Source organism: Syngnathoides biaculeatus, chromosome 16 (genome assembly GCF_019802595.1).
Source record: "Syngnathoides biaculeatus isolate LvHL_M chromosome 16, ASM1980259v1, whole genome shotgun sequence".
Classification (NCBI taxonomy): Eukaryota; Metazoa; Chordata; class Actinopteri; order Syngnathiformes; family Syngnathidae; genus Syngnathoides; species Syngnathoides biaculeatus.
Window position 1 is genome coordinate 16,331,698 of NC_084655.1, and position 20,403 is coordinate 16,352,100.

Here is a 20,403-nt window from a genome sequence, read left to right on the forward strand (position 1 = left end):
TCATACATTCTAAAATAGATACTGTAATGAAAAATACATATAACATTATTGACTTCAATCTCTATACGAAAAAATAAATATGAGCGGAGAGCGCGTCATCCAAGTGTCATTCGACGACATCCAAGTGGTCGCCATATTGGCTGCATCTCATGCCCGTGATGTCACCCCGGACATTCGCCATTGAAAACACGCTGCGGCCCCTACTGTGGGAGACAGACACGCCCCTTCTGACACGGAAGCTCTTTTCGAAGAAGAGAACATCTAACAACCGAGTGAATTTACTGAGGCAATCTTTAGATGATATGCGGATCATGCTACTAAAAAAAAAAAAAAAAAAGAGTTTCAGGGGACCACGTAATCCATCTCTCATAACGTAACAAAAGATCCGCGCATGTATGACAGGGGTGCGACCCCTTTCGCGTCAGGCTTGCCGGCTCGGCCTTGTCGACACGAAGCTCTCGTTCTTGGCACCTGTGCAATCCATTTTTCACGACGAACCAGGTCTCTTGGAAACTTATGAAGGGTAAATCCATCCTCCCAAGTGTTTGAGCAATATCCAGCAATGCAACGAGCCAGCATTTTGGCTAACACAAAGGAACAACGAGCTAGCTTCCAGCAGGTAAAACTAATAGAAACAAACGAGTCCGCTTGAGGACGCTCCTACGCAGTACGTCACTTCCTGCTTCCTCTCGAAAACATATCCCTCGAGAGGATTTTCATGGCGGGAGTTACAAAAAGCAGTATATGTCAAAATCATGTTTTGTGGTGGAAAAAACGAATGGGTCCGTACCGGCTGACGTTTTTTTCATTAATAACATACTAAAAATGTATTTCATGACAGTGGCCCTTTAATGTGTATTCTCCATTTCTTTTGAGGGACAAACTATAAATGTACTCGCCAAATACGGAGGACCTCGCAGCTGAGCATGATGATGTTTTTCAGCTGACATATGTGATGTTTTGTAGTAGATGGATAAAGTCTGAGTGGCTCAAATAGATCAACAACTTTTTTTTCCCTCACACAGTACCTTGAGGGTTTAATTAATTCCATCTCGCATTTCAAATCATATTTCCCCCTTTAAAATGAATGGAAATGCCATTAATCGGTTCCAGCCTCAGTCAAAAAAGCCTTGCACATTTTTACAATTTTTGTTCTACGATATCACAACAACAATTATACTGAATTTAATTAACTGTTATTAATTCATTGCCCCTCTTCTGGTGGGCCCGACTTGGCCACTGAGGGGAGTATTCCAAGTTCATTAAAATTAAAAAAGGTTGCAGAAATGTATTGTAAACAGATTTTGGAAAGAAGAATTTGGAGGTTTCACAAAAAATACATGAAATCACAGCCATTTTTTGTATAATATGTCAGTTTCCACTACGATGAGCTACACCTGCAAATGTGAAATTATTTGATTTTCCTGTAAATTAAGCTTTTTTAAAAAAACTACTAACATTATAAAATATACAGTATTGCAATTGCAGTTCAGGATGTATCCCACCTCTCGCCCGAGGAAAGCTGGTAAAGGGTCCAGCACCCCACAATCCTTGTGAGGATAATTGGTCAAAAAAAACATGGATGGATGGAACTATACAGTGTGACTATTACAACATAAAAACTGGAGAAAAAACACCACATTATATAATCATGATGGATAGGTATTATCCATCCATCCATTTTCTTAGCCGCTTATCCTCACAAGAGTCGCGGGGAGTTCGGGAGCCTATCCCAGCTGTCAACTGGCAGGTTGCCGTGTACACCCTGGACTGGTCGCCAGCCAATCGCAGGGCACATCAAGACAAACGGCCGCACTTACAATCACACCGCGGGGCAATTTCGAGCGTCCAATTAATGTTGCATGTTTTTGGGATGTGGGAGGAAACCGGAGTGCCCAAAGGAAATCCGCGCAGGCACGGGTAGAACATGCAAACTCCACACAGGCAGGTCCGGGATTGAACCCAGGACCTCAGTGCTGTCAGCCCAACGCTTTCCAGCTGATCCACCGTGCTGCCCCCGGATATGTTTTATTACATACGGAAATCACAGTGATGCAGTGCTACACAGGTTCTGAGGTTCAGAGTCAGAATGTCGGCCCAAGCTTTGTGGAGTTTTCATGTTCCCCTCAAGGTTGCGTGGGTTTTCTCTGGGTATGTACAAGCAATGAGTGAATGCTGCTACTGCCTCCCCGCTGCACCCGCGTACAACTGAAAGCTGTTAACATTGAACTTCACTTATGGAAAAATAAGACCTCCTCCTCCCTCGCGGTTCCGCCATTTAAAAATGTTAAAGATCAAAAGTTGAGGACATACTTCTGATGGATGTCCCGCAAATGTTTCCATCTTTGACAAATAGTTTGACCCTCGCTAAATCATACTTACAAAACAAGGAAACCATCAAAGTTTCCCTGCATGTGACCAATGAACGCACTTCCTCATACTTGTATAAAAGAAATCTTGCGCCACATTCATTTCAAACTTCTGTTTTCAGATGGTGGTTTGATAACATCAACACCATGATTCCCCCCCCACTGCCCACAACCCTTCTTTCCATGAAGCTAAATATTATTTTGCAGTGACGTATAGAACTGCACTGCATAATGCTGAAAGGAGCTTCTGTTATTTTTGACCCTCTGAGCCATGAAGTATCCAAAAAAGTAGGAACTGTTCTCCTCTTCCATCCATCCATTTTCCATTTACTGCTTAGCCTCACGAGTGTCATGGGGGAGTGCTGGAGCCTATCCCAGGAGGTGAGGTACACCCTGAACTGGCTGCCAGCCAATCGCAGGGTACATAGAGACATACAGCCGCACTCGCAATCACACCTAGGGGCAATTTAGAGTGCCCAATTAATATTGCATGTTTTTGGAATGTGGGAGGAAAGTGGAGTGCCCGGAGAAAACCCACGCAGCCACGGGGGATAACATGTAAACGCCACATAAGTGAGGCCGGGATCGAACCCGGGTGCTCAAAACTGTGAGGTCAATGCTTTACCCATTGAATCCACTGTGCCGCTTGTTTTCTTCTTCCTCTTTGACGAAATAAAATCAGCGCAGTTTTATTAATAGATATGATGATAAGTTGTGAGCCAACATTTATTGTTGTATCACAAGCTTTTGATAATCCTGCATGAATGAATTCGAAACGGCTTTCCGTATTTCTGAACAGTTTGTAAACCCTCTATAAAGCCCAAACTAGATTTAACTTTTAATATTTGTTACAGGAAATTCTTGCCTCTTGGCGGCACTGCTTCCATTAGTGTTAAATAGTAGCTATGAAATGTTTCTATATCAAATTTGATTTGGTTGGGCTGGGCCGCAATAACGTCACCGTTTTCACATGCGTCGATGAGTTTGACAAGCAAAACATGCCTGCAACAATCAGCACACATTAATAATACATTTAATAATTACCATCTCTGGTGAGTATGATGTATTGCAGTAAAGCTTTTTTTTTTTATTTATTATTTATGAACTGGTCCAGATGATGCACGTGGTTCAGTTTGGTGCACTTAAGTTGCATTTTGCATAATATTGTTTTCTATAACTGTTATAGTGGTGGTATTAAGAAGTGAGATAAATTAAGTAGGCGGCACGGTGGGATCAGCTTGCAAAGCGTTGGCCTCACAGTTCTGAGGATCCGGGTTCGATCCCGGCCGCGCCTGTGTGGAGTTTGCATGTACTCCCCGTGCCTGCGTGGGTTTTCCCGCAAATTGCTGGCAACCAGTTCAGGGTGTACCCTGCCTCGTGCAAGTTGACACCTGAGATAGGCTGCGGCATTCCCAGTGACCCTCGTGAGGATAAGCGGCAAAGAAAATGGATGGATGGATGGATGGATAAATGAAGTCCCCACTGCGAGCCCAAATACTGAACGCCCTGCCTGAAATTGTTCTACTACGTACCTCTCATACAGTCGTTCAAAACAAGAATTTCCAGCGGTTCTTTGTTATACAGCTCTTCTATTGTATCTCCTCTGACACCGAACATTTGTGTTCTAGCCTCGTCACCCAGAACCGAAATCCAGCTCCGATGGAATTTCCTATCCCTGAGCCAGCAAGTCTCCCTGGCGGTCTGAGGAGGTGGGGGGAAGAAAAAAAAGCTCTGAGGAAAGAGGTCAGCCGAGCGAAAAAGAGATAAGTGACAGCTGCAGCGACAAAAGAAATCAATCGAAGCCACATGTCTTCTTGCCGGGTTATCAGATATTTTTTACATTGCACGCAAAGATCCTGTTTTTCAAAAGAACGCATCCCCTTTCAGCTCGTCATGGAATAAAATTATCTTAACCCCGTCAGTGAAATGGAAGGCCCGGCAGCCTCTGTGCTTTGTGTGTGCGTGCTTGGCCCCCACTTCTGCTGTGAAGCCAAACATGTCAAAATATTTTATAAAAAAAAAAAAAAAAAAAAGAAAAATCTGCAAAAAAAATACACTGCTGCCTTCAAATAAACCCTTTAATTAATTCCATGATCATACTTGTAACTCGAAGCATCTTAGATCAACTTTCCCCATTGAAATGAATGGAAATATAATTGGTGGCACGATGCAAAAAAAAAAAAAAAAAAAAATGGTTGGAGCGTTGCCCTCACAGTTCTGAGGACCCGGTTTCAATTCCGGCCCCGCCTGTGTGGAGTTTGCATGTTCTCCCGGTGCCTCCGGTTTCCTCCCGCACCCCCAAAACATGCATTAATTAATTGGAGACTCTAAATTGTCCATAGGTGTGATTGTGAGTGAGACTGTTGCCTGTCTCCATGTGCCCTACGATTGGCTGGCAACAAGTTCAGGGTGTGCCCCTGCTCCTGCCCATTGACGGCTGGGATAAGCTCCAGCATCGTGAGTATAAGCGGCTCAGAATATGCATGGATGGATAAATAGAATCCTGTCACTAACCAACGGTGCGGGGGCGGACCCAAATGCAGGACTCCAAGACGAGGACATGATGTTCAATGGGTTTGATTATAAACTAAAATTGTGCACAGTCCAAGAAGGCAGGATGAGACAACTAAAGAGCGTAACAAAAGTGTGACTGGACTATAATGGCGCAGTGGCGGAGTAACCCTGGATGCGGGAAACCATACTCAACGAACTGGCAGATCCCAGTGACAAAACTCCAATTTTAAGACATTGTCTAATCATAGTACATCATGAGAAACAGCTGTGACCAGCGACAGGTGTCATAGATGAAACCGGTCGGAGCGGTGGCCAGGCCACGCCCTTCTTGACCGTGGTCCAGCCTTTCGCATGACAAATATTAATCATTTCAAAGAATTAAGAATATATGCTGGTAAAGCGTTGGCCTCACAGTTCTGAGGTCCCGTTGACAGCAGGGATAGGCTCCAGCACTCCCCGTGACCCTCATGAGGATAAGCGGTGACGAAAACTGATGGATGGATGGACGCCTGTGAGTTTTTATAAAATCTTTCTACAGGTGATCCTCCAATTAGCCTCCATATGTCAGTTGATTAAAGGCCGATAATAATAATGCTACACTAATGCTATTCGTTATCCTGTCTATGGCATTCAACTGAACGGGCTCGGAAAGCTATGCGGTTGTTTTAAACGTAGTTGTTTTATGTTGACTTTAGTTTTCTTCACCGTTAGTTACAGTAAAGTGCAACTGGGAGTGGAAATCTCTTTTTTTTTTTTGGAAGAATTGCTATTCATTTGAGTTCACTTGTGTCTCAAATTTCGAGTCGGAAGTCAAAGCAAAGTCAGCCGAGCAACGGCTCGCATCTCAAGGAACTCGTGAATTGAGTCAGTCTTATCTCAGGGCACTACAGTACATCGTGTAGATGATGATTGTGTTGTTTATTGGGTATTTAAAATCAAGTAAAACTACAATCATGGATGACAGAATATTCCCCATTCTTAAAGTGGACATAACAGCGTTCTCGTTGACAATTCTCCTTTGGCCGCGTTTGAGAATGTCGCTTATGCTTGTCAGCGAGACAATATGACAGCCTTCGCCGACTGCTCAGATTCGTCCCCACGATCACGGCGATGAAAACGCCCGTCGGATTGCCAATTGTACACCCTGAGAGTTCATAGAACGTAAACTGTCACAGAATTGCGCTGGACGTGCTGCAATGTTCTCACATTAGTGAAACGAAGGCATCAACACGCAGAAACCCTTCCAGGGGAAAGTACTCGCTGAGAAAAACTGGCTCCATTATGTGTCACACACACACGAGACGAAAAGCATGATTTTAAACCACATGGCGGACATGTCTCCCGCCCACTCACTTTGGTTGTTTTTTTTTCTCTTTAGAATGCAGTTTATCTTTCGGCTCGTGTAAAGGCCTAAAGAGCCAGCGGTACGTGCGGCGCGCATACCGCGAACAAGCTGGTGTTGACGGAGTAGCCGCCCTGGACAAGTGTAGATGCGTTTTTCCAACGGCTGCGTGAGATAGAGTGGGGGCTTCGGCGACGGAAGGGGAGAAGTGGGCTTGTTGCATCCCCCCCAAGGGGGAAAAATGGACCTGAGGATGGACAAGCTGCTGAGTGAGGAAGAAGTGAGGTGAATGTGTGGGCAAGGGACAAGTGATGAGAAGCAAGGTTGGCCCAGGTGGGGTGTCAAAAGTCTGGCCCCGGGGACCATTGTCACATGTTTTATGGGCATCCATCCATTTTCTTTGCCGCTTATCCTCACGAGGGTCGCAGGGAGTGCCGGAGCCTATCCCACCAGTCAACGGGCAGTAGGCGGGGTACACCCTGAAGTCGTTGCGAGCCAATCGCAGGGCACATGGAGACAAACAGCTGCACTCACAATCACGCCTACGGACAATTTAAGAGTCTCAAATTAATGTTGCATGTTTTTGGGGATGTGGGAGGAAACCAGAGTGCTCGGAGAAAACGCACGCAGGCACGGGGAGAACATGCAAACTCCACACAGGCGAATCCGGGATTGAACCCAGGACCTCAGAACTGTGAGGCCAACGCTTTTGCCAGCAGCGCTACCATACCGCCACATGTTTGATGTACTTTACATAATGTTATGTGGAAAAAAATGTCAAAATTGTGACACAATAGCTTATCTAAAATTATTTTAAAGGGTGGGCGGGAAGGTGACGCAGCTGGAAAATATTGCCCTCACAGTAGGGGTTCAATCCCAGCCCTCCCTGTGTGGAATTTGCATGTTCTCCCAGTGCCTGCGTGGGCACTCCAGTCCCCCCACACACCCATCCCTACAACATGCAACATTAATTTGAGACTCTAAATTGGTAGGTGTGATTGTGAGTGCGGCTGTTTGTCTCGATGTGCCCTGCGATTGGCTGGCAACCAATTCAGGGTGTAGCCCGCCTCCTGCCCGTCGACGATAGGCTCAAGGGCTCCCCGCGACCCTTGTGAGGATTAGCGGCCAAGAAAATGGCTTGATAGATGGATTTTTTTTGTTTTGATAGCACGCTAACTTTTCTTAGTGACTGATAAAACCGAAGAAAAAGATTTCTTTCGATATGATTAAAGCCCCTATATAGTGAATTCAGACATATGTTTTTATGTTTGAAGATAATATTGTACTAAAAACAATCAATGCATTACACTTTTCCAGCGCTTTTCTAGGCACTCAAAGATGCATAACAACTTCACACATTCATTAACACCTCCGTGAGACCCTGGTGGCGGTAACCTACTTGTTGGACAGACTGACGAAAGCCATCCTGCCCCCGCGGCCCCTCCCGATTACCGCCAAACAGCCGAACGCATTCATTCGTAGGAAATGTGGGTTAAGCGTCTTGCATAGAGGCACAATGACGACAAGCTCGAAGATAGAGTGCGACCAGGTAGAGTGCGACCATCGGGTTGTAGGGCGGATTGTTGTCGTCACCGTCACGTCACCTTCATGTCGATATTTTTGAAATAGTAGTTTACGTTCTCTTTTATTATCAAAACAGTCTGTATTAGCAGTAGCCAATGGACTTAGCCGTGTAGCATAGCAATAACATTTATGAGCTATCATCACACTTTGCCATCACTGTGACTCGAAATCATAGAAAAATCAAAGAAAGAACTAAACACTTGCAGGAATAACCCTTCAGCTGTTTACAGCGTCTTAAGTCTCATGAGATTTGCTGAAGTTTTGCCAGAGCCGCTGGAGTCTTACGTCATTTCGAATTGTGCAACCCCCGAGGCCAGGGGTGTGAAATCCGAGGTCCCCACTGCACTGTAACTCGGTGTCATGAGTCATGGCAGCACGTCAACTAAAAAAAAAAAAAAAATACAACCGTGGACGCCACCTGCACAAATCCTCCATTCCGGACAGCTGTGAAAACTTCTAATATCAGACCTCCAAGATGAAAGTAAACAAAAAACATGACTGCTCATGCAGGTATCTGAGCTAACCACTGCATACGGATAACTACAATTTATGTAATCTTTTACTGCAAATGGATGGCAAACAGTGCAGGTCTGTACTTCCCCTTTCGCACCAAATCTGCTCGGATGGGCTCCATTTTATAAGTCACCTTAATAAGCACATCCACTATAGAAAATGCATAAAGTACAGTTTCATACACTGCAAAAATGCAAATTTCATTTTTTTTTGTTTCACTGTCTTTCCTGTTTCAAGTCAACCAGGATCACCAAAATTATTTAATTTCGTTAAATGTCACAATAATGACGGAATTTCTTTCACATTATTTTTTTCAGTTTACTATTTTTGGTCCCCATGTGTGGGTTTACACAAAATCGATACCATTGTTGTACACTGTGTACCTCAAAGCCATCATGGCAGATTACGTTTCATCCACGCAGGGATCGATCGGTGCAGCATTGATTTTCACAGCGGGACCAGCACCGGACTACACCCTGGGACTGTTCGGGAATCAATCGCAAGACAAAAACATTTCTAATAAAACACTTTGTCCCCTTTCCAGAGGTCGAAAAGACATTTCTGTGCATTAGCGATCAAATATAAGTATGACAAATGCAGTATATTTGAGGACACCACCCCAAAAAAGTACCAGCCTCTTTTATGGTCAGTGGCACACTCATATTGTGAGTCAGGTTCCCGAGAAGAAAGGCTGATTGCACCCTTTTTTGGGCTTTGCCGCTACGAGCTCACAACAGCATTAACAAACACAGTTCAGGACACTTTTAGCACGCATTTTCCCTTAAACCACAACCACAGATGTCAAGAAAGCCCTCTCAGTTTTTCCAGATGCTGTCCAGTCCCGATCGAAACATGTGGAAAACATCTACGGCTGCTGTCCTCATGGCCCTGGGCTTCCATATTTAGTGACAAAACGCAAGAAAATCACTCGAGAGAAAAGGAAGGTACGCGACTAACCTTCAAAGTCCGATATGATCCCCTCCAAGTGAGCATTGACTGTGGAATCAGACATTTTTTTTTTTTTTTTAGGGGGGGGGTGACGAGTGTGTTTATCATGCGAGGGTTCCCTTTCACCCAGCAAGGAAACGTCGCCCGAAGAAGCAGTCCAGATTTTAAACAAATCCCAAATTAGGAATCCGGCGCAAAAGGAGAAGCAGAGCAGGAGGGAGGGGAAGAAAAGAAAAGACAAGAAAAGAAAACACCAGATCCAAACTCAAGTCTCTCCTCTCTCACTGCTCACTTTTTTCACAACTTCTCTTGCCTCCTCTTTTCCTCCCTTCAGCTCCCCCCCCCACCCTCTGGCTTCCCTCCCCCTCCTCACATACATCCACGCTTCCCTCCCACTTCCACGGCCTTTTTTTTTTTTTTTTTTTTTCTCCACGGGCCTGCGGCCGGAGGAGTCACATGACTGAAAGCCGCTCCTGTCAGCTGATGGAGCAGATGTTGTTGATGCTGAGTTTTTCCATCAACGGGGTCGGGGCGTGCTTTGTGCACTAAAGCGACGCTTCCCGAGGGATTGGTTTCATTTTATTTTATTTTTTCATCGAAAGAGGTGTGTAAGAAAAGTGGCAGGACTGGTGTACGCACTTTTCCAAACTTCTCTGCCACGTGTTCGTCTACTCCTGGAAAAAAAATGAAAAATCTTCCAGGCAGGATCCTCAGCAACTCCGTCATTACTGCCGTATTGATGTCAGCCACGTCTTCAAAATGGCTCCTTTTGGTCACTCCCTTGTGCTTCGGAAAGAGGAAAAAAAAAAAAGAAAACCGAGCCAAATGGGGTGACTGGGGAGGATGTCCTCGGCCGGGAACTGTCAGATGCATATGGCATTGCGACCAGGTGCGTTGTCACGGCGACGCGGCCTTCAGAGTGAAGGGTCACAGTCCAAAAATGCAAAACCAACACGTATAGGAAATGTTTTGCTGTACGCATACAAACTTGGGTACATAATATAAATGATGTATGTTTATTTATGTAGTTTATATTATATGTAGTTTGAATGTTTTACATTTGGCTTATGTTGTGGTTGAGGTCTCAACATAAATGTTGACACTCATGCTGGAAAACAAATGTCCCTAAAAGTGAGTTGTCCTCCCACAATAAATGACTCAAAACGCGACAGGATCTGGTTGTACACTTCCTCCACATTAAAACAAACACATTTTTCACAAAATCAGTTAGGGTTTGGGGAAGTAATTAGTGATGCCTCGGTTCTCGACCACAATCCGTTCCAGAAAACGCTTCGGGAAGTGATTTGTTCGGAAACAAGTCCATGTTTCCCCTTACAATGAATGGATAAAGAAATAATGCGTTCCAAGACTAAAATATTGTGCTTTTTAAAGCATTTTTTTTAGCTTTTCCTGATAATAAATTGCGTAGTAGAAATACATGTATAGTTTAAATACTGTATATAATAAAATAATTTAAGAAATATTATTTTTTTTCCCTTAGTTTAGTAGTACAGTACACTAGGCTGGGAGTGCATTGCTGTACCTGTAGCGACTCCCCCAGCCTTTTTTTTATTAACAAAAGTACATAACTTTAAACAAGCAACTTGCCTTCTTTGGAGCCATGATTGGGGGATAATACGGTAGTCCTCGATGGAACTCGCGGGAATTCACAACAAAGCGCGTCGTGGGTCAGCTGGTCCGACCGCGCGCAATATTATGTTTCTGGGTTTTGTCGCGGGCGTTCGAGTACCGATTTTCATTCAAAAACAGAAGCAAGAAAATCTCGAAATTTTCATTCGAAAACCCATTTGTTCAAAAACGGTGACGTTCGAGAACTGAAGCTTTACTTGACTAAAAATAAAGTACTGAAAATTGAACTGCACTACTGAGTAAACTATTGGATGTATTTTTTCTTTATCAGTGCATACACATGAGCTGGCTATCCATCTTTTGTGCCACTTATCCTCACTAGGGTCACGGGCGTGCTGGAACATATCCCAGCTATCTTCAGGCGAGAGGCTGGGTTCACCCTTAGCTGGTCGCCCAGCCAATCGGAGGCGTCAAACAGACAAAAATATAAAGTAGGAATGTGCAAATTCAGAGCTTGCCCAACAATATCACTGTTACTAAAACAACGAAAAGTCAAACGAAGGCAAATTTAGCTGTAGGAAATGGTTTTAAATTAACTTGATTTGTCAAATTGTACAATAGGCTCACCGAGATTACATTTTTCTCTTAGTTGGAAGTGAAGTTCTTGTAGGTTGAAATGTGGACATTTTAAGGCAGCCACATATATCATTTTTGTACACTGTAAGGCACAGGTGTCAAACTCAGATGCGGCCTGCCACATGATTTTATGTGGCCCGCGAAGGCAAATCGTGTGGATCAACGCCCAATTTTTGTTCAAATCTGAAACAAAATTTCAAATTGTCATATCATAAATGATGAGATTGAGATATTGCAAGCATTTTTGTGTTACCAAACATCAACAATATTGTAAAAAGTCAATATCCTTGATTTCTGATTCCAAAACTAATTTATGTGTAAATATGATGGGTCATTTAAAGATTTTCATGGTTTCAGTCATAATGGCCCTCTGACAGAAACCGTAACTACATTGTGGGCCACGATAAAGATGAGTTTGACACGCCAGCTGTCAGGTAAAAGATTGGATGTGAGGCCAAGGCTGCTGGGGCTCTTCTGCCGTCAAGTCACTGCCTGTTGTTTCCTCTGTTTGCTCAACGTTTCATACAAATCAATCTTTTGCTTCTGTGCGGGGCCGCAGAGATTTACGGTCATGTGATTGCCTTGATTGGAATTATGGATCCGGGCGCTAGCGGTCACGTTGGATTGATGTAACAGTGTCACGGAAGAAGAAATCTCTCTTGACAAACCAAAACCAATCGTTTGCACAATCATAATAACTACAAAGTAAAGTATTGAGCAGAATGCTGCTAAAAATATTAACTGAGGAAAAGAAGAACTCATGACCAATACCACGACTCGTACCACCACTGCTAAAACTATAGCAAGATGAAAAATTCCCCCCAATGTTCTGGATCGTCTCGTGATCAGAATTACCATCTTGCATGATCTCACTGCCAATGTACTGCTTACACTGGAACCAAAATGTGTAGCCTGCGTTTCTTTAAGCATTTTTACTGATCCTAAACACAGGCGCACACTCCAGCGTGCAGATTTACGACGACAAAAGTCTTAACTGCAGCAAAACCTGCGATCGAGGAGCAAACTCGCATCCCATCTGTCTGCCACTGGACCAAGCAAAATATGCAAAAAAAAAAAAAAAAAAAAAGATAATAGACGCTGATATGTCTGGCTACGAATAAAGCTGCACACATGGCTGGAATATCGACACTGGAAGTGACCCAGATGTAAATTCTTTGGCACAGGTAAAGTTTCTGAGGCGGCACGGTGGGCTCAGCTGGTAAAGCGTTGGCCTCACAGTTCTGAGGACCCGGGTTCAATCCCGTCCCGCCCGTGTGGAGATTGCACGTTCTCCCCGTTCCTGCGTGGGTTTTCTCCGAGCACTCCGGTTTCCTCCCACATCCTAAAAACAGGCAACATTAATTGGACACTCTAAATTGCCCCTAGGTGTGATTGTGAGTGTAGCTGTTCGTCTCGATGTGCCCTGCGATTGGCTGGCAACCAGTTCAGGGTGTACTGGCATTGGCTCCAGCACTCCCCGCGACCCTTGTGAGGATAAGCAGCAAAGAAAATGGATCGATGAAAGTTTCCATAACTAAATAAGCTACTGTATAAATAACCACTACAAGCAATCCTTACTTGTCTGCGACAAACACATTTTTCGCATACTTCACGATACGATCCCCTCAATATTACGCCATATTTCCCCAGCAGGGGTCAGCAGTGCACCTCCGAATAAAACCCTTGTTGCCACGGGCAACCTTGTCGCACAGTATTAAAAGCGATGACATGTGGAGAATCCCACCCTAGGACACACCCTCGTCACACACACCCGTGAGATTTTTTTCACATGAGGACGCACGCCAAAACTCGACGGCGACATGTGTGACCCGGCAGATGCATGGGCAAATATGTAAAGACATTGGTGGAGAAACACATGCATGAAATCAGGCCAACAACCGACACTTCTTTTCAACCCCACGCGCACCCGCAGGAGGGTGAGAAGCCCACTTCCACTGCATGTCCTTGCAAGCCCAGACGGTGCTAATCCAATCTGTTGTAACAACTGTCGGACTGCAACAGCAAGAGAATGCTTTTTTATGGGGGTTCTAAGCAACAATAGAAGTCATTCAGAATCATAATTGTCATGAAGAGAGGGGAAGTAAACTGCACCACGCCACAAACCCAACTCATAACATTTGTACCCCAAATCATCTTTTCCCATTAAAACCAATGACAGTCCCATTAATCTGTTCCATCCTTCCCCCAAATAAACAAAACCAAAAATGTTGTAATGTGTACTTTCATGATGAAAAGCAGCACACACAATAACAACAAATAATATTGTACTTTATATTTAAAAACTTAATTACATAATAGTATTAAAAGGAGTGAAAACAGTTTTGTTACGCGGCATCAGCTCCCTGATAAGTTCATCGGTGCAGCGCTAATATTAGTCATTCTTCAGAGAGGGGAAAGATTGTGACATGACTGAGTACAGTTAATGTCTGTCTACTTGCTTTGCCGCACCATTTCTATTCAATCTGTTATTTATCACATTATAACACCACAACATAGATGCTATATAGCATTAGAATGTGGGTAGTGGACTGAGAGGCAAAGTAAGCTATACACAGAGTGTAATTCTCACGCAAGTACAGCAAGTACTAGACTGGCGTGCCAGTAGTCAGAACTGTCTCCAATTGAAAATAGGAAGCGCAAAATACAGCAGAGACACCGGACTGTTGAACAACTGAAGCTGTGTATCAAGCAAGAAAGGGAACTAATTCAAAAATGAGAGAATCTTTGCAAAAAATAAATACATTCAAAAAACTGCAATGATCACTTTGAACATTACCTTGTCTTTGTTGTATATTCAATTGGGTATCAATTGAAAAGGAATTGCAAATCACTTTATTCTGTTTTTTTTTTGTATGTTTTACAAAATGTCACAATTGGGATTTGTACTCCTGCTACTACTGCTATTACTACAATTACTACAACTACTGCAGTCACTACTTCTACTAGCAATACTTCTTGTACCACCGCTGCGGCTACTATCAACACCACCACCACCATTACTTCTCCTACTGCTGCTCCTACTACTATTACTTGTAGTACTATGATTATTACACAACAACTAATAATATACTATGACAGACAGATAGATAGATAGATAGATAGATAGATAGATAGATAGATAGATAGATAGATAGATAGATAGATAGATAGATAGATAGATAGATAGATAGATAGAGATAGATAGATAGAAACCCATGAATAAATGTCATGAGAGCATTGTGAAAATAAATATTTCTCAAAGTTATGGCGTGAAGATTACAGTACAGAGTGTACAGTAGAGTACTGTAATATGTATGAATGTACAGCTGTTGGTGTTATGTTGCACTCCAGATGACGGGAGACAAACGTCCGACTGTACTCATATGTAGGACGGACCGAGAGCGGCGCTCCGAGAAGGAGAAGAGGCTAAATATGTAGAAGTGGATGCCGGGCTGAGCACGGCTGTCGCAAAAGCGTCGTGCCCGGGCGACAACGCCTCGCAAATGCCGAACGGGCACATGCGGAAATAGACACAAGCACGCAAAGTCCTTCATTAATGCCGTTAACTATCAAACAAACAAATGGACACGGTTCAGTTGGTTCAACGGCACAAGTGAGTCAGTCTGTATGAAATTTTATATATTTTAGTTTTATATGTGATTGTATTTAAGGTGCTGCGCGGCTGGACCTGGCTTCCCTTCACATGGGAGACGGCGTCAATGAGGAGGAGGAAGACAGGAAGGTGAAAAGATAGATAACACGAGCGGGAGGCCACAGCCAAAGGAAAACATTGCATTAACGCACCATTACATGCTTCTACACTACAATGTGTGGAGTTTGCATGTTCTCCCCGTGTCCTGCCTGGGTTTTCTCTGGGCATTCCGGTTTCCTCCACATCCCAAAAAACATGCATTAAGTGGACACTCTAAATTGCCCGTAGATGTGATTGTGGGTGCGGCTGCATGTCTCGATGTGCCCTGCGATTGGCTGGCGACCGGTTCGAGGGTGTACCCCACCTCTTGCCCGTTGACAGCTGGGATAGGCTCCAGCAGTCCCTGCGATCCTCGTGAGGATAAGCACTACTACACAGCTATTACTACTACTACTCATAGAACCACCACAACTGTCACCATCATGTCTACGCATACAACTACTAATATATAAATATATATAGAATGAAAAAAATGACTACAACAACTATTACAACTACAAGCTAACAATACAACTAAATATTAAATACTTAATACTTAAATACTAAATATTACCACCAGTGTCAGCTACCCAACAGAGGGGACAGGGGTCCTGCCCCGCCCACCACATTGCCTTGAATCAGAAGATAGAAAAATGTTAAATACCAATCCATATATTTGCAGCAGCTCATCCTGATTAGGCTATCCAATAATCTGTACTGCTACTTAAATACAGTGTATGAGTACTTTTGCCACCTCTGGCGGCGAACGTCGGTGGAAAGTATTGCGATGAGGATTGCAAACTGTCCCAAATGCGACGACCCCCCCCCAATACCCCCTCCCCAACCGCATGAGCGCCTGCACAGCTGTACTGACAGCAGCTGTTTTTTTTTTTTTTTTCATACAAAATGTGGAACGGCAGCACCCACACTTGCTTTTGCGCGTCTTAATCAAATGCAGCACCTGTTGGCAACATGACTAAAATGTACGCGCATATGCATGCGATGCCACCCTCCATAGAGATGATAATCAATAATCATTTTTTCTTTCTTTCCCAGCTCGACCTTTCCACCGGGTAATAATTTAACAGACGGAGTTGACGAGACGGCATCATAGTTCTTTGTTTGCCTCGCAACTCTCACATATTGTTCTACTCAGCAGGTTGCCATGGCGACGACCAAAACACACATCCCTGGGCTCCGGGAAGCAACACGGGCGCAGCGTTCGATCGCTTTGTCCAAAACTAATTTATGGGGGACATTAAAAATGAGACCACTATCAAATAAAAAAAATGAAATAAAATAAAATAAAACACATGCTTATAGGAGAAGATTCCATCCGGTATGCCATGGAACAGAGGGACTGTTATAAAAAGCTGCAAAAGAACCCACAATGCTTCCAAGAATATGATTATAAACACGGGTTACATCATATTTTTTTTCATACATGTTATCATTCAACTCAGCCCCCCACCTGGGGTGCTATCGTCTATTATTATCTTACATGTGGCTACAATTGGCAATAAAAGTGAGCCTTTGATTTAATGTCTGGCTGTGCCTTCTGAACTTTTGGATAAAGTTAAAAATGGAGGGGGGCAACAAAAAATAAAAATCAATATAATAAAAATAATAAAAATATACTAAAATATTCTTATTAAATAAATAATATAATGATAAATAATATATAATAAATAATATAATAAAAATATAAAAATCATAATAAAAATACACAATTAAAATGGTGGAGAAAAATTGCAAAAATGTATTTAAAAAAACTAAATAAATAAGCAAATAAATAAATACATAAATTGTAATTGGTTTAAAAATACATTGACTAAAATTAAAAAAGGAAAAATTTTGAATAAAATAGCCATTAAATTTAAAAAATGCAAGAAAAGATTTTTTTACGAATACAAAAAATAAATGAGCAAAGTTGAAACTAAACGTGTACTAACATTTTTTTTTAAAAACGGACTAAAATGTTGAATAGAATTAAAGTTATAAATATTTGATAAAATAAAAAAACATTAAAAGCCATTTTTTTGTAGCCGCTTTTCCTCACAAGGGCCATGGGAGTGCTGGAGTCTGTGTAGAGTTCTCCTTTCCAGTGCATGCCTCCATCTTTCTAATTGTCCCTCCAGTATATATTGAGCATATACTTTTTTTTATTTCTTGTAAATGGATGGCACAGTGTCTCAGCTGGTAAAGCGTTGGCCTTACAGTTCTGAGCAGCCGGGTTCGATCCCGGCCCCGCCTGTGTGGGGTTTGCATGTTCTCCCCGTGCCTGCGTGGGTTTCCTCCGGGCACTCCGGTTTCCTCCCACATTCCAAAAACATGCAACATTAATTGGACACTCTAAATTGCCCCTAGGTGCGATTGTGAGTGCAGCTGCTCAAATCTTTCCTGAATGTTGCAACCCTCGTGTGAAGAGTGACATTTCATCCGGCATGGACTGCGAATGAATGTCACACTGTCGCGGTCATCAGCTGACCTCACTGTGACTGCAATGAATGGGCCATACGCTGATGGCCTTTAAGCGTCCATTCAGCCAGTCTGTGGGGGTGTCGACTCATGCGCAAACAAAGCAGGCTTTGCTCATCACCGTCACTTCCATGACGGGAGTGAAGATTAGCGAGAAGACACGTGAATTGATTGCGCACTACAGTATATGCGCCCGAGGACACGCAGAAATAATATACTGTATGTTATGACGATTTGCCAAGCTTGAGGGAATGGAAAGATGTGGACACAAGGCTGACATATTATCACGTTCAAGTCCAACTCGGAGCAACATGAGCGCTCATTTGGGGTCACGTTTCTGCCCGTGTGGTGAAATAAATCTTCATTCCTCCTGTTTTTTTAATCTCCGTCAACTCCGGGGGAAAGTGTCTGGCTCCCAAGCCCCTTTCGATTGAATGGAGCCGTTCTCTAGGCTTTTTTTTATTTTTTATTTTTGTCATAAAAAGTGACAAGTGTAAATTATAGCTGCCTTAAATAAAATACACACGCCAGACATCAAGACACAACATTTTAAGATTCGGATGCATTTATATTCACACACAGCAGAAGCAAGTACTGTACTGGAAACTTTCTAGGTATTTATATTTTTTTGTGCAATTTGTAGCGCTGTAGAACGGCTATGTTCCAAGAAAAGTAGTGCTTCTAATAATTGATCATTTAGATGTGACGAGAAAAAATATTGATTGATAATAATTTGAAGCAAGGTACATTTCTGTTGTTTATTTGAATAGATAGGTGCCTTTTGATGGGCTGTGATAATTATATATGCAATAGTATATTATTTTAATGACTACTACATTTTTTATTGTAATATTTTTCCATCATTTGCAATATCTTTTTATTATTATCTAAGTATATTTTTATTACTACACTGTTATTCATTTTTTTTCATTGGTTCTGGCTACCTTACTACACCTATGAATAAGATGCTGCAACTCTTTTATAGTGTCAAACAAATGCGACTATTATCGTCTTTATCATTATTTTTAATACAAATTTAATATTATAAACCTCACGAGGGTCGCAGGAGTGCTGGAGCCAATCGCACGGCACATATACAAAAAAATGTGCACTCATAATCACACCTAGGGGCCATTTAGAGTCTCAGATGAATGCCTATTTTTTGGGATGTGGGAGGAAACCGGAGTGAGGATAAGTGGCTCAGAAAATGGATGGATGGATAATATTTTATTAGTAGTATTTTTGGTTCATTTATCACACAGTAAGAGAAATTTAAATTAACACTTTTCGATTTTATTCTAAAAAATAAACACTAATATAGATGTATTATTATTCAATTTTTTGTGGCTATTATTATTATTCGACACTTCAAATATTTATTTTAGTGTGAAACAATACTTGTTACGTATCATCTTAATCACTACTTTTTGTTAATTTTACTCTTAATTATTATTATTATTATTTTTATTGTCAGTGTAAACATAAAAAGTCTTTTTTGTTACCTTAACTTCCTACTCTTTGGCCTCAACATTGAAACTCATAACTATTTAATTGACTCTAAACTAAGTAATGGGTAGTAGTAGTACTAAAAGAAGTGTTGTGAAAGACGATGACAACTGTTCACAATTAGCCCTCAAACTTGTGCGGGTGTACCTAATGATGCGTCCCCGAGTGTATAACTGCACACACATGCCGCTGCAGACACTTCTGGACCGTTCCCATTCCGACTCACTCTTCCCTCGCCAACGACTTTACAGCCTCCACGACCGCCGACTTACACGGATAACAAACCCTTCACAGATATGCCTTACTCAAGTGTCTCATTTGCGAGGCGGGCTGACTCAGGCTTTCTACATCCTGTTGGCCAGAGAGAAGCGAGTGACCCGCAGAGCCACGAGGGACAAGAGTAGTACTGTTCAAACAAGGCTCCTTCCTGTTTGCACTTGAAACGACGACAAAAAGAAAGACCGAGCGGCGAATGATCCGAGAAAGGAACGTTTGCAGAGAGATTACATTTACATGTATGACTCTGCCTCTTACTATTGCACACCTCCCCAGAAGCAAACTTGCCGTCAGCAAAGTGGATTGAATGACACAATGGAAAATGGAGAGAGGAAAGTATCCAGGCACAAAGAGACACTTGAAGGCATTCGAAGAAGAGTCCGTTGAGAGTGCTGAGTGAAGAAACATGTGTCCTACCTGAGAATTTGTCCCCCTCCATAACCAGATCACTCACTCCCTCCAGAGCCACATGCAGCGTCTGCACTTTGACTCCACTCTCTCTCTCTTTCTCTCGCTCCCTCCCTGTCTTTTTTTGGACTTCCCTTCCTCCCTCCCTCCCTCCTCTCCCCGCTTTGATTCTTTCAGTGTGACGACACGGCCCATGTGCAGGTCATATGTTGCTCCCTTCAGATGCTCCCGTCTTAAAGACTGAAGCGCCATTGTTTCCCGCTGTAGGCATGTGATGGGCTATTTTTGCGAGGCCCTTATTTCCCCGCGATGAATCATGCGCAATTACGCTTGTGCGAAAAAGGGATTTCGACAAAGAGAGAGCGTAAGAGAGAGCACAGCAGTCTCTGGGATCAGGAAACGCCACTTGACACTTGATCCCTTTGTACATTGGGACATCGAGCGCACTCGCGCCTCCGCTGAATGCGACACGTGTTATCTGCGGGGGTGAGGGAACTAGTTGGAGTGCGGGGGAGGAGTTTCTTTCATCTAGAAGAGTCGTGCTTTGG

At 42.9% G+C, this 20,403-nt stretch overlaps 1 protein-coding gene across 1 annotated transcript in view; it reads right to left on the reverse strand.

Annotated features, from left to right (window-relative positions):
- The window catches only part of LOC133513977 (neuronal-specific septin-3-like), a 57,912-nt gene extending 37,946 nt beyond the window's left edge, over positions 1–19,966 (reverse strand). Inside the window, 1 exon segment of the mRNA XM_061845118.1 lies at positions 19,865–19,966. Coding sequence (XP_061701102.1) covers positions 19,865–19,886 — 22 coding nt within the window. The 5' untranslated portion in view covers positions 19,887–19,966.
- Between the last annotated feature and the right edge of the window lie 437 nt (positions 19,967–20,403).